Here is a 10703-nt window from a genome sequence, read left to right on the forward strand (position 1 = left end):
TAGTTCTAGCTTTGTGGCAGTGCCTTGAGGGGCTTGGCTGACAATCTCAGAGGTGGCAATGCTGGATCCCAGCATCAAGTATATGGAACTATTTCTCCCATAGCCACATCTATGTCTTCAAGAATGAAAGGGGTAAGATGCGGGCCTCCTCTCACTATTACTCCTGGGTATCTAGTAGCAAAATTTTTCTTTTTGTGCTCAAGAAGCAAACTTTGCTTTCAAGAAGCAAACTTTTGGCTCTGCTGGGCTAGAGGTCTTAGTTACAAATTGAGAAATTTTTTCAACGGGGGAATCAAAATGATTCCATTGAAATGAAAATTGTGTCTCACAGCTGACGACTTTGAACTCTTCACTCCTCTCAACCAAGAGACAAAGTAGGGATTCTGCTACTGGCTTGGGTGATGGAAACTGAGAAAAAAAAGGAGATCAGGTTCCTACTACACCAGGGGCTAAGGAAAAGTAAGTCGGATATGTCTAGAGAGCTTCTTAGTCCTCCCGTGTTTTGTGATTAGAGTTAATGGAAAATCACAGCAACCCCATTCAGGCAGGACGTGTAATGGTTCAGACTCTTCTATAATGAAGAGTTTCAGCCATCCTGCCAGGCCAAGCTCCATGAACCAACTGACATGCTATCTTAGGGCAAAGGGAATGTGAAATGGGTAGTGAAAGAAGGCAGTTACAAATACCAGCTTCAACAATGTGAGCTGCTGCAGAAACCATGACTGTAATAGTATTTATTTAATGGGATAATAATATCTACCAGCATAGGTGGGAATAAAAAACAACCAAAAAACAAGTTATTCTTTCAAATGAAATGCTTAGGGAAAAAGAACAACTTTTACTAACAGAAATTTCTCAGCCTCTGGAAGGCCATTTGAGTCAGTAACATATGCCAGGAGACTTCAGCAATATCATGCTCCATTGTAGAAAACAGCAATCTGATCCTTTTCTCTCCTCAATCATTACTGAGATTATGCATTTGGGTTGCCATAATCCTCCATGGACAAGTACTCCTAAATCATACGCTCCAGTTTCTTCTCAAGGAGCTGAACGAAGTCTCGGCTCATACATCTGAAAAGACAGAGACATGCCATTAACTAAAAGATAGCCAAAGAACCTGTGCTGTAGGAAGCACTGTGAAGGATAGAAAGATGAAGTTACAGTCAGCATGGAAATAGAAATTCACCTGCATGGTAAGAGGTAGTCTAGCTGGCAATAACAAATGATGGCGAGGGTGTGGAGAAAAGGGAACCTTCATATACTGTTGGTGGGAATAAAAATTACTACAATAACTACGAAGAACAGTATGGAGGTTCCTCGAAAAACTAAAAATGGAGCTATCATATGGTCCAGGAATCCCACTGCTTGGTATATGCCCAAGAGAAAGGAAGTCAGGGTACCGAAGAGATATCTGCACTCCCATGTTTGTTGCAGCACCATTCACAGTAGCCAAGATTCGGAAGCAACCTAAGTGTCCACTAACAGGTGAATGGATAAAAAAATATGGTACATATACACAATAGAGTATTGTTCAGACATAAAAAAGAATGAGATTCAGTCATTTGCAACAATATGGATGGAATCAAAGGTCATTATGTTAAGTGAAATAAGCCAGGCACAGAAAGACAAACTTTGTACTTTCTCACTTATTTCTGGGAGCAAACATGTAAAACAACTGAACTAATGGAGATAGCGAGTAGAATGATGGTTCCCAGAGGCTGGGAAGGTTAGTGGGGGTGGAGCGTGTGGGAAGTGGGGATGATTAATAGGTAGAAAAATAGAATAAATAAGATGTAGTATTTCATAGCCCAACAGGGTGACTATTGTCGGTAATAATTTAATTGTACATTTACAAATAATGAAGAGTATAATTGGATTGTCTGTAACACAAAGGATAAAAGCTTGAGGTGACAGATACCCCATTTACCTTGATGTATTTATTACACATTGTTGTCTGTATCACAATATCTCATATACCCCAGAAATACATGCATCTGCTATGTCCGTACAAAAATTTTTTAAAAAGAAGTAGTCTAGCAAATACAAAGAGTGTCAATCAAGGGACAATGTGCACCTCAGACTATGGTGAGAATGGAAGTCTCCATAGTCTTCGAAGAATGAGTTAGATTCAGATAACATTAGCCTAAGTAACTTTGGAGACAGCCGTAACTATGAGTGAGGACCAGGGTTTGAGAAACTCAAGGCAGGGGCTGTTCCCCCACGCTCACCCCCAGTACTCTATTGAGTCCAAGTGCTTAAAGAAATTGGACAGTTCCTATTTCTACCCACCTTGCTGCTTCCTTGATGATGGATTCAAAAAATACTTTCTTGACTTCTATAGGTCCTTGCACTCTTTTAAGCAATTTGAAGATCCTTTTGTATTCTGAAGATGTTTAAAAAAAAAACCTTCAGTATTATCAAATATAAAGAAGAATAGAAGTGAATCTATATCTCAGCAATCATGCTTCATAGGCTAAAATGTTTTAAATGCTTAAATCAAAATACCCGCACATACAAATCTAAATAATAAAAAAGACACCTGCACATACATACGAATGGAACTCTTTTAACCATAACCAAGTAAGAAAAGAAAAGCAAAAGGTGTACTATGCTTTAGTCAAAGAAAAGAGGAACCACCATAAACTATGGGCAAACTCAACTCTGGCAAAGAATGAGCCTCAACAGGTAACATGAATATCTTCTGAATCATAGAAAGAGAGACTTCCTATAGTTTTATGAAACAGATATTCTTATGCTACTTACTTCGTCCAATGCTTTGGATTTCCTTCACTATTTGATGTTTTATATCAGCATTAATTTCTTCTTGGCTTTTGGGTAAAGGGACTATTTCTCTGCATTTTAGGTCATCTTCAGAGAAATTGCTGGTAACAATTCCTCCCACAGGTGCATTGCTACCAGGTTTCTGCATCAGCTTATCTTTGCTGAAACCAGCGAAGTCATCAATCTGAGAATCCAATTGGATGGGTGGAATACCATCTCCTGTCTTAAGCTCTAGTGAAACAGATTTTGACAAAAAGCCATCAGTAGTGTTTGACCATTTTCTTTCCCCTCCACATAGAGATCATGAATGACAGATCTGGAAACCAAACTGAGAAGCTGAGCTGTGAGAAGTGTGTGTTTCATCACCCCTCTGGGTACATCTATGTGCTCCTCCGTTTCTAGGGAATTATTTCTTTCATAAATGGGAGGATATACCAGGGGAAATCTCAGACCTGATGAACTGAGGCCAGGACACATAATACAATAAAACCACCTCTTATTTTCTGGCCCTATGAATAGATATGGAAACCAAGTAAGACAGTACAACTCTAAAGCAACATTCACAGATCCCTGGTATTCGTGGGATAGTTTCAGTTTGTTATGCTTTACAAGTTGAAAGCAGCAGGTCTCACTTGATATCACGATTTCCCAAATTCACTTACAAACCACCAGGCTTTAGTGAGCTGGAAGCCAGACAGCTGGGATACACCTCAAGCAGGCTCCTCTCTACGTCAAACATATTCTGAGAAAATAAAGGTGGCCATTACTGCTGAAAGTTCTATACGCACTCCATCACCAAAAAATCCCTTTTAGTGTATGATTTTCCTCATCCTTCCTTTCTGTCTCAGAAAAGTGACTTTCTTTTCACTTCGGGTCTGACACCTCTCATTTATTCATCGTCTGTGGCAGGCAGCATGCCAGTAGCTGGGGATCAGCAGTAAATAGCCCAGAGAGCAACGTTCCCTGCCCTTGTGGAGCTCACATCCTCATGTGGGGCAGTCAGACAGCACATGCACAATGAGCAAATGAAACAAACAGCGTCGGGGTGGTGGAAGGGAAGCAGTCCACAGGCCTGTGGGCAACAGCAGCAGAGGGAGCCCCAGGAGTTGCCCGCTGGTTGGGCAGAGCCTTCTGTGAAGGTACCCTTGGGCAGGGCTTGAAGGAAGAAGCAGAGCTGCCTGCACAGAGGCAGAGGGGGAGTTCCAGGTTGCTGTGAGGCCAAGGGTATGGGCTGGAGTGGGGATGGATCAGGCACTACGGGGTGAAGGACAGAAGCAGACAGAGTCAGGAGATGGATGGGGCCCGTGTGAGGAGAGGGTGACAGAGGCCAGGCCATGCAGAACCTGGCAGACCAAAGCTGGTTCACAGTCGGTTCTGAGTGCTAAGGAGAGTGGAGGATGGGTTTTCAGGAGTGACGTGGCATGATGTGATTTACACGCCAACATGATGACCTGGCTGCCGGGTGGGAGCGTATGTGTTCGATGGGGACAATAATGGAAATGTGGAGGTATCATGGGAGCTCAGTGATTGATCATGGCAGACTGGAACAGAAGGAGAGAGAGAGATGCTGGGGTTCAGAAAATGTTTACAGTATTTAGAGAAGAGAAGAAAAAGAAAGACAGAAAAAAAGAATGATAGGGGTCGGATGCAGTGGCTTGTGCCTGTAATTCCAGCACTTTGGGAGGCTGAGGTGGGTAGATCACCTGAGGTGAGGAGTTTGAGACCAGCCTGGCTGATATGGCAAAACTCCATCTCTACTAAAATTACAAAAATTAGCTGGGTGTGGTGGCTGGTACTTGTAATCTCAGCTACTCGGGAGGCTGCAGCAGGAGAATCACTTGAACCCAGGAGACTGAGGTTTCAGTGAGCCGAGATCATGTCACTGGACTCTAGCTTGGCCAAGAAGAACGAAACTCCATCTCAAGAAAAAAATGATAGGGATTCACCAATACGGACAAGAAATTAAAAAAAAAATTGTGGAAAATGGAAATGCTAGAAGGTTTTCATGAAGAAGCGAGTGAACAACTGTCAAGGCTGCTGAGAATTTAATGGCAATGTCAGCTGAAACCGTTCACCTTGACAAGGACAGTTTCTCTGGAGGGGATGAGGCAGGAGGCCGACTGCACTGGATACAGCATGAAGAGGAGGTGAGGACAGGCTTACTTACTCTTTTCTTTGGACATGGCAGAGCCTGCAGTAGGGCTGTCTCCTGCTCCTTGTTTCCTTGCCAACAGGGCCATCCTCTGCCTTTTCTGATATGAAGGACTGTCACATTCCCTGGGACGTTTAAACACGGGTTCAGGATCTACAGCCACCTTCTCTGTTTTATCGGTCATTGTTTCCTGAAAAACATCAATGAACATATTCCATTCATGACAAAAATCTAACAATCACAAAATGGCAAACAGTTTGCATATGTGTATACAACCAAGACTTTGAATCATTAATTTCACTTTTAATCATGAGCCAAGATTTACCAAGTCTCAACAAACACTCTGTTCTCAGGAAAAGAAACCTAATTTTAATGTACACTAAGTAAAAAAAGAAGAAAAATGGTACAACAAAATCAATCAGAATGCCTGTGGAATAAGCAGCTGTCATCAACCAAAAAGAGATGAAAATATTATTACCTATTTGAAGATGTATAAACCAGTCTATATTAACCCTTATTAGGAAAAATAGATGTATAAACCAATCTGTAGTAACCCTTATTATACATTATATTTTAAATTACATATATTATACATTATATATACATCATATATATTTAATACATAAGTATATATACTTATATATTCAAATGGATGTATAAACAAATCTGTATTAACCCTTATTAGGAAAAATGAGGACAAAGAAAAGGATTGTAGAAGATTGATACAAAACTGATAACAAAATCTGACAAGGACTTTAGAAGAAAGAAAAACTACAAGATCAGGTCAAAATACAAGCCAAGATCACTCCTGAACTTAGACACAAAAATTCAAACTAAACGTGAGCAAGTAAAATGCAATATTACTTAAAAAGGACATACATCAGCCATGGTGGAGTATATTGCAGAAAGGCAACCCTGATTTAACATTTGAAAATCAATAGATGTAATGCACCATATTAACAACAACAACAAATAAACGGAAACACCACATGATTATTTTCATACGTGGGTCAATGTTTAAAGTCCATTCGTGACGAAAACTATCACTAACTTAGATAAAAGGGCAACTTTCCTATTCTGGTTAGCAGATGTACAAAAAAATAGTAAATGCGATATTTCATAGTAACGTATCAGTATCTTCTCCCTGAGTTTGAAAACAAGACAAAGATGTCCACTATCCATTCAACAATTTACTGGAGGTTCTAAAAAGTGTTGTAGCATCAGGAAAAGATAATATGTTTAAAATTCGGAAAGAAGTAACCTCGCAGACCAAAACTGGTTCACAGTTGGTTCTGAGTGCTTAGGAGACTTGAGGATGGGTTTTCAGGAGCGACATGGCAAGTTGTGATTTACATGCCATTCACAGATGACATTGTTCTGTTCAGAGAAAATGCAGAAGAATAAAATCATTATGGTTAACAAGCAAATTTAGTCAACATACTAGATCTAATAAAAACCAGTGGCATTTCTGTATAATTAATAGCAACAAATAATTAGAATATGAGATTTCAAATGTCATTAAAAACAGTACCAAAACCATCAAATATTTAGGAATAAATCTAATCAAGATGTGCTAGAGTACTACACAAAAGTATAAAACATCACTCAGAGAAATTCAAGACTGCAGTAAATGGAGAAAAATATTCTTTCGATGTGTTGGAAGACATCTTTTTTTTGGAAACGGAGCCTTGCTCTGTCACCCAGGCTGGAGTGGAGTGGCACAGTCTGCTCACTGCAACTGCCACCTCCTGGGTTCAAACGATTCTCCTGCCTCAGCCTCCCGAGTAGCTGAGATTACAGGCGCCTGCCATGATGCCTGGCTAATGTTTTGTATTTTTAGTAGAGAAGGGGTGTCACTTTGTTAGCGATACTAGTCTCGAACTCCTGACCTCAAGTGATCTGCCCACCTTGGTCTCCCAAAGTGCTGGGATTACAGGTGTGAGCCACCGCGCCCGGCCAGAAGACATTATTAAGAGACATTATTGTGAAGTCTCTCAGAATGATCATAGCAATCATACTTAAAATTCCACCATGTTAACAAAAGCTTTTCTGAAAATTGACAAGCAGATCATTTTTTAAGTATATGCAAATTAAAGATTTGGAAAAGCCAAGTTTTTTAAGCCAAGGGAAAGACAAAGTTTTTTTAAGGAAAAGAACTAAGTTAGTAGAAATGCACTACTATTAGGAAATTTACTATAAAGGTAGAATAATTAAAACAGTGTGGTATTGGAGCAATGACAGGCAAATACACAAAGGGAAGAGGACACAGAGGCCAGAAACAATATGGAAATACAAAATACAGAAGAGCGGTAAATCATTGTGAAAAGGACAGTGCTTTTAATAAATGCACTTGATAAATGCAGGGAAAATACAAACTGGACTCTTACCTCTTCCCACTCCATAAAACTTTACTAAAGATGAATAGACAATCTAGTAAACACTTAAGATATTGTCTTCACAACTATAGAATAGACAAAGATGTTTTTAATGAGGATAAACAAGCACTAACCATAAAGAATGAATTGTTTAATTAGACATAATTAAATGGAAAACTTCCATTTCTCAAAGACACTATTAAGAGACTGAAAAACCAAAGCATGTTGTAGATTATACATTATGTAGTATATAGTATAGGTTATATATAAAAATATATAGTAGTTACACACATATATACATATATATCTGGCAACAAATGAGTGGAATCCAGAATATATCCAGAACTACAAATCAATTTCTAAAAAACAAACATCCCAATAAAATTTGGGGGAAAAGCTGAACATGCACTTCATAGGAGTCATACTCAAATGGCTAATAAGCACATTGAATATACCTGGTCTCTGACTTTACTCCATTTCATGAGAATTTATTTCAGATGATTGGAAGATCTAGAAGAAAACTTAGAATATATCATCATGAGTGTAAATTAGTTCAACCATTGTGGAAGACTGTGGTGATTCCTCAAGGATCTAGAACCAGAAATACCATCTGACCCAGCAATCCCATCACTGGGTATATACCCAAAGGATTATAAATCATTCGACTATAAAGACACATGCACACGTATGTTTATTGCAGCACTATTCACAACAGCAAAGACTTGGAACCAACCCAAATGCCCAACAGTGATAGACTGGATAAAGAAAATGTGGCACATATACACCACGAAATACTATGCAGCCATAAAAAAGAATGAGTTCATGACCTTTGAAGGGACATGTGTCAGCAAACTAACACAGGGACAGAAAACCAAACACCACATGTTCTCACTCATAAGTGGGAGCTGAACAGTGAGAACACATGGACACAGGGAGGAGAACATCACACAGCGGGGCCTGACAGGGGTGGGGAGGGGGAGGGGAGAGATAGCATTAGAGAAATACCTAATGTAGCTGACAGGTTGATGGGTGCAGCAAACCACCATGGCATGTGTCTACCTATGTAACAAACCTGCACATTCTGCACATGTATCCCAGAACTTAAAGTACAATAATAATAAAAAAAAATGATCATAATGGCATCCGGTGAGGCAAAGATATTTCTTAAAAAAATAAAAAGCACTAGCCATAAATAATACACTGATTAATAAAATAAGAGAATCTGTTCATCTAAAACACATTATTGAGATCTTGTAAAGGCAAAAAAGATTTATAGAAGATACTAAAATTGTATATGCATTTTTATATATGTACATATATGTCTGTGTGCATGTGTGTATAACTGAAATGCAGAATATATGGAAACTACAAATCCATTTTTAAAATACAAACATCTCAGTAAAAGCTGGGGGAAAATGCCTGAAAAGGAACTTCATAAAAGACATAGTAAATGACCAATAAACAAATAAAATGGTGAAAACAAAACAAAACAAAACAAAACAAAACAAAAATAAAAACGATAAATAGCTGGGTGTGGTGGCACTGCAAGCCAGCCTGGGCGACAGACGGAGACCCCGTTTCAAAAGACAAACAAAAATCGATAAATAAAAACAATATTTAAAAAGGTGCTCAAGCTCATTAATCAGCAGAGAAATGCGAGTGTAGACATAAGGAGAGATCACTGCACAGCCATCAGAATGGCTGGAATGAAAGACTAACTGTACAGCGAGTGTTTGAATGTGGCACAGCTGGAACCTTCGAATATTTCTGGACCCCCATTCCTGCACAGACACCTGAGGCTGTGACCGAAAGGTCAGACAGAATCCTGGGAAAGAGTTCCTTCAGAATTGAGATCAATCAACCGAGGAAAAGCACCCCAACCCGGGGCGAGACAGAGTTCCCAAGGTCACGTGGCCTCCCTCATGGCTGACACTCCCTGAGTCTCACCATAGGCTTAGAGAATCCAAGGAACAGCACCCCATTCGCCCGGGACACCGGGAGAGAGCACTCACAGATAATAATTTTAAAAACCCAGCATCAAGAGAAAGCATCCGATAAGCATCTACATGGGGATAAGCAGAACCAAAGAAAAGCCAACACATTATAGCTGAGAGCGAGCGACATCTAAGGACAAATGTGCCTCACGGCCAACATCAGCACCCAAGGAAGGGTCCCTCGGGGGTCGAGATAAAGCCCCCAACAGTGACCCCACAGGGCTGCGATCATGCGTCCGAGGCACAGCCACCCCCACCACGTTCCATGAGCAGAGACAGGGTCCCCAAGGCAGAGTCCCCCTCAGGCCTGCAACTGAGCGGGAAAGAAACACCGCCGCACCCGAGGCCAACACAGGCAACCAAGGCATGCCCCCTACCCCCGGGCTCAGGTCATTTCAGTAGGAAAAGTCCCTCACATCACCGAGAGGGAGCCCTCAAGAAAAGCCCCCTGGTCCCACAACATAGCCAAGACAGGGTGCCCACGGAAAACTCTCCCCCACGGCTAACACAGGTGCCCATGGCGGTGTCCCCAAAGCGGAGCCACTTTCCCAAGGGAGCCCTACCACACACCGGACAGAGAACGCCACAGAAAAGATGCTTTCCAAGGAAAAAGGACACTTTCCGGGATGAAATTAAAAGTATCCAGGGAAAAACTGCCCACTCACAGTCCTGAAGTCCTGACCTTGCTGGAAGAGAGACGTCGGCACCTCACAAAACGGCAGTGAAGCTGTGGCGCCTCCCTACTGGTGGCACTTTATAGAAACCTGCCCTCTGGGAGTTGTGGGGAATGTGCCCCCTAGGGCACCTGGGAGTGATGTGCATGGGGAGGCGTCTCACCAGAAGCATCGATTCGGTTCGGCCCAAGGGGGATAGAAGGAAGGAAATAATCAGCTACAGCGTGCCTGCCCCAGCCGAACACGGGGAACCTGTTGGGGGCGCCAGAGTCCTGAGGAGAAGGCTCATGCCCCAGAGAACCAGGAAGCGCAGCCCTCCCCTTCGCTGACTCTGGCGCCCTCTACAGGCGACCTTTAGTAACAACTGCACAGCAACATAAGCAGAGGAACACAGAACCTTCTCACACAGCGGGATGAAATCGCCTGGGTAACATAGTGAGACCCCCACTCTGCAAAGCAACCAACCAACCTAAAAAAAAAAAAAAGAAAAACACAAAAATCAGCCAGGCATGGTGGCCCACGCCTGTGGTCCCAACTACTCGGGAAGTTGAGGTGGGAGGATCGCTTGAACCCAGGAGGCGGAGGTAGCAGTGAGCCGAGATCGCGTCACTGCACTCCAGCCCGGGCGATAGAGAGACTCCATCTCAAAAAAAGAAAGAAAAGAAAAAGAAAAAGAAAAAGAAAAAACAACAACAAACTGAAATTTTCATTTGAGGGAGTTGTGTTT

General features: G+C 41.5%; 1 protein-coding gene across 1 annotated transcript; it reads right to left on the minus strand.

Annotated features, from left to right (window-relative positions):
* Positions 1–506: 506 nt before the first annotated feature.
* On the minus strand, positions 507–10130 carry LOC117089227 (cancer/testis antigen family 45 member A10-like). The gene is made up of 5 exons (XM_033220225.1): positions 9968–10130; positions 4949–5123; positions 2764–3012; positions 2290–2383; positions 507–1071 (listed from the first exon to the last, which is right to left on the minus strand). Exons 2-5 carry the CDS (start codon positions 5115–5117, stop codon positions 1014–1016), a joined length of 570 nt encoding a protein of 189 aa, XP_033076116.1. The 5' UTR covers positions 5118–5123; positions 9968–10130; the 3' UTR covers positions 507–1013.
* Positions 10131–10703: the final 573 nt, after the last annotated feature.

Source organism: Trachypithecus francoisi, unplaced genomic scaffold (assembly GCF_009764315.1).
Source record: "Trachypithecus francoisi isolate TF-2019V2 unplaced genomic scaffold, Tfra_2.0 Contig00810, whole genome shotgun sequence".
Classification (NCBI taxonomy): domain Eukaryota; kingdom Metazoa; phylum Chordata; class Mammalia; order Primates; family Cercopithecidae; genus Trachypithecus; species Trachypithecus francoisi.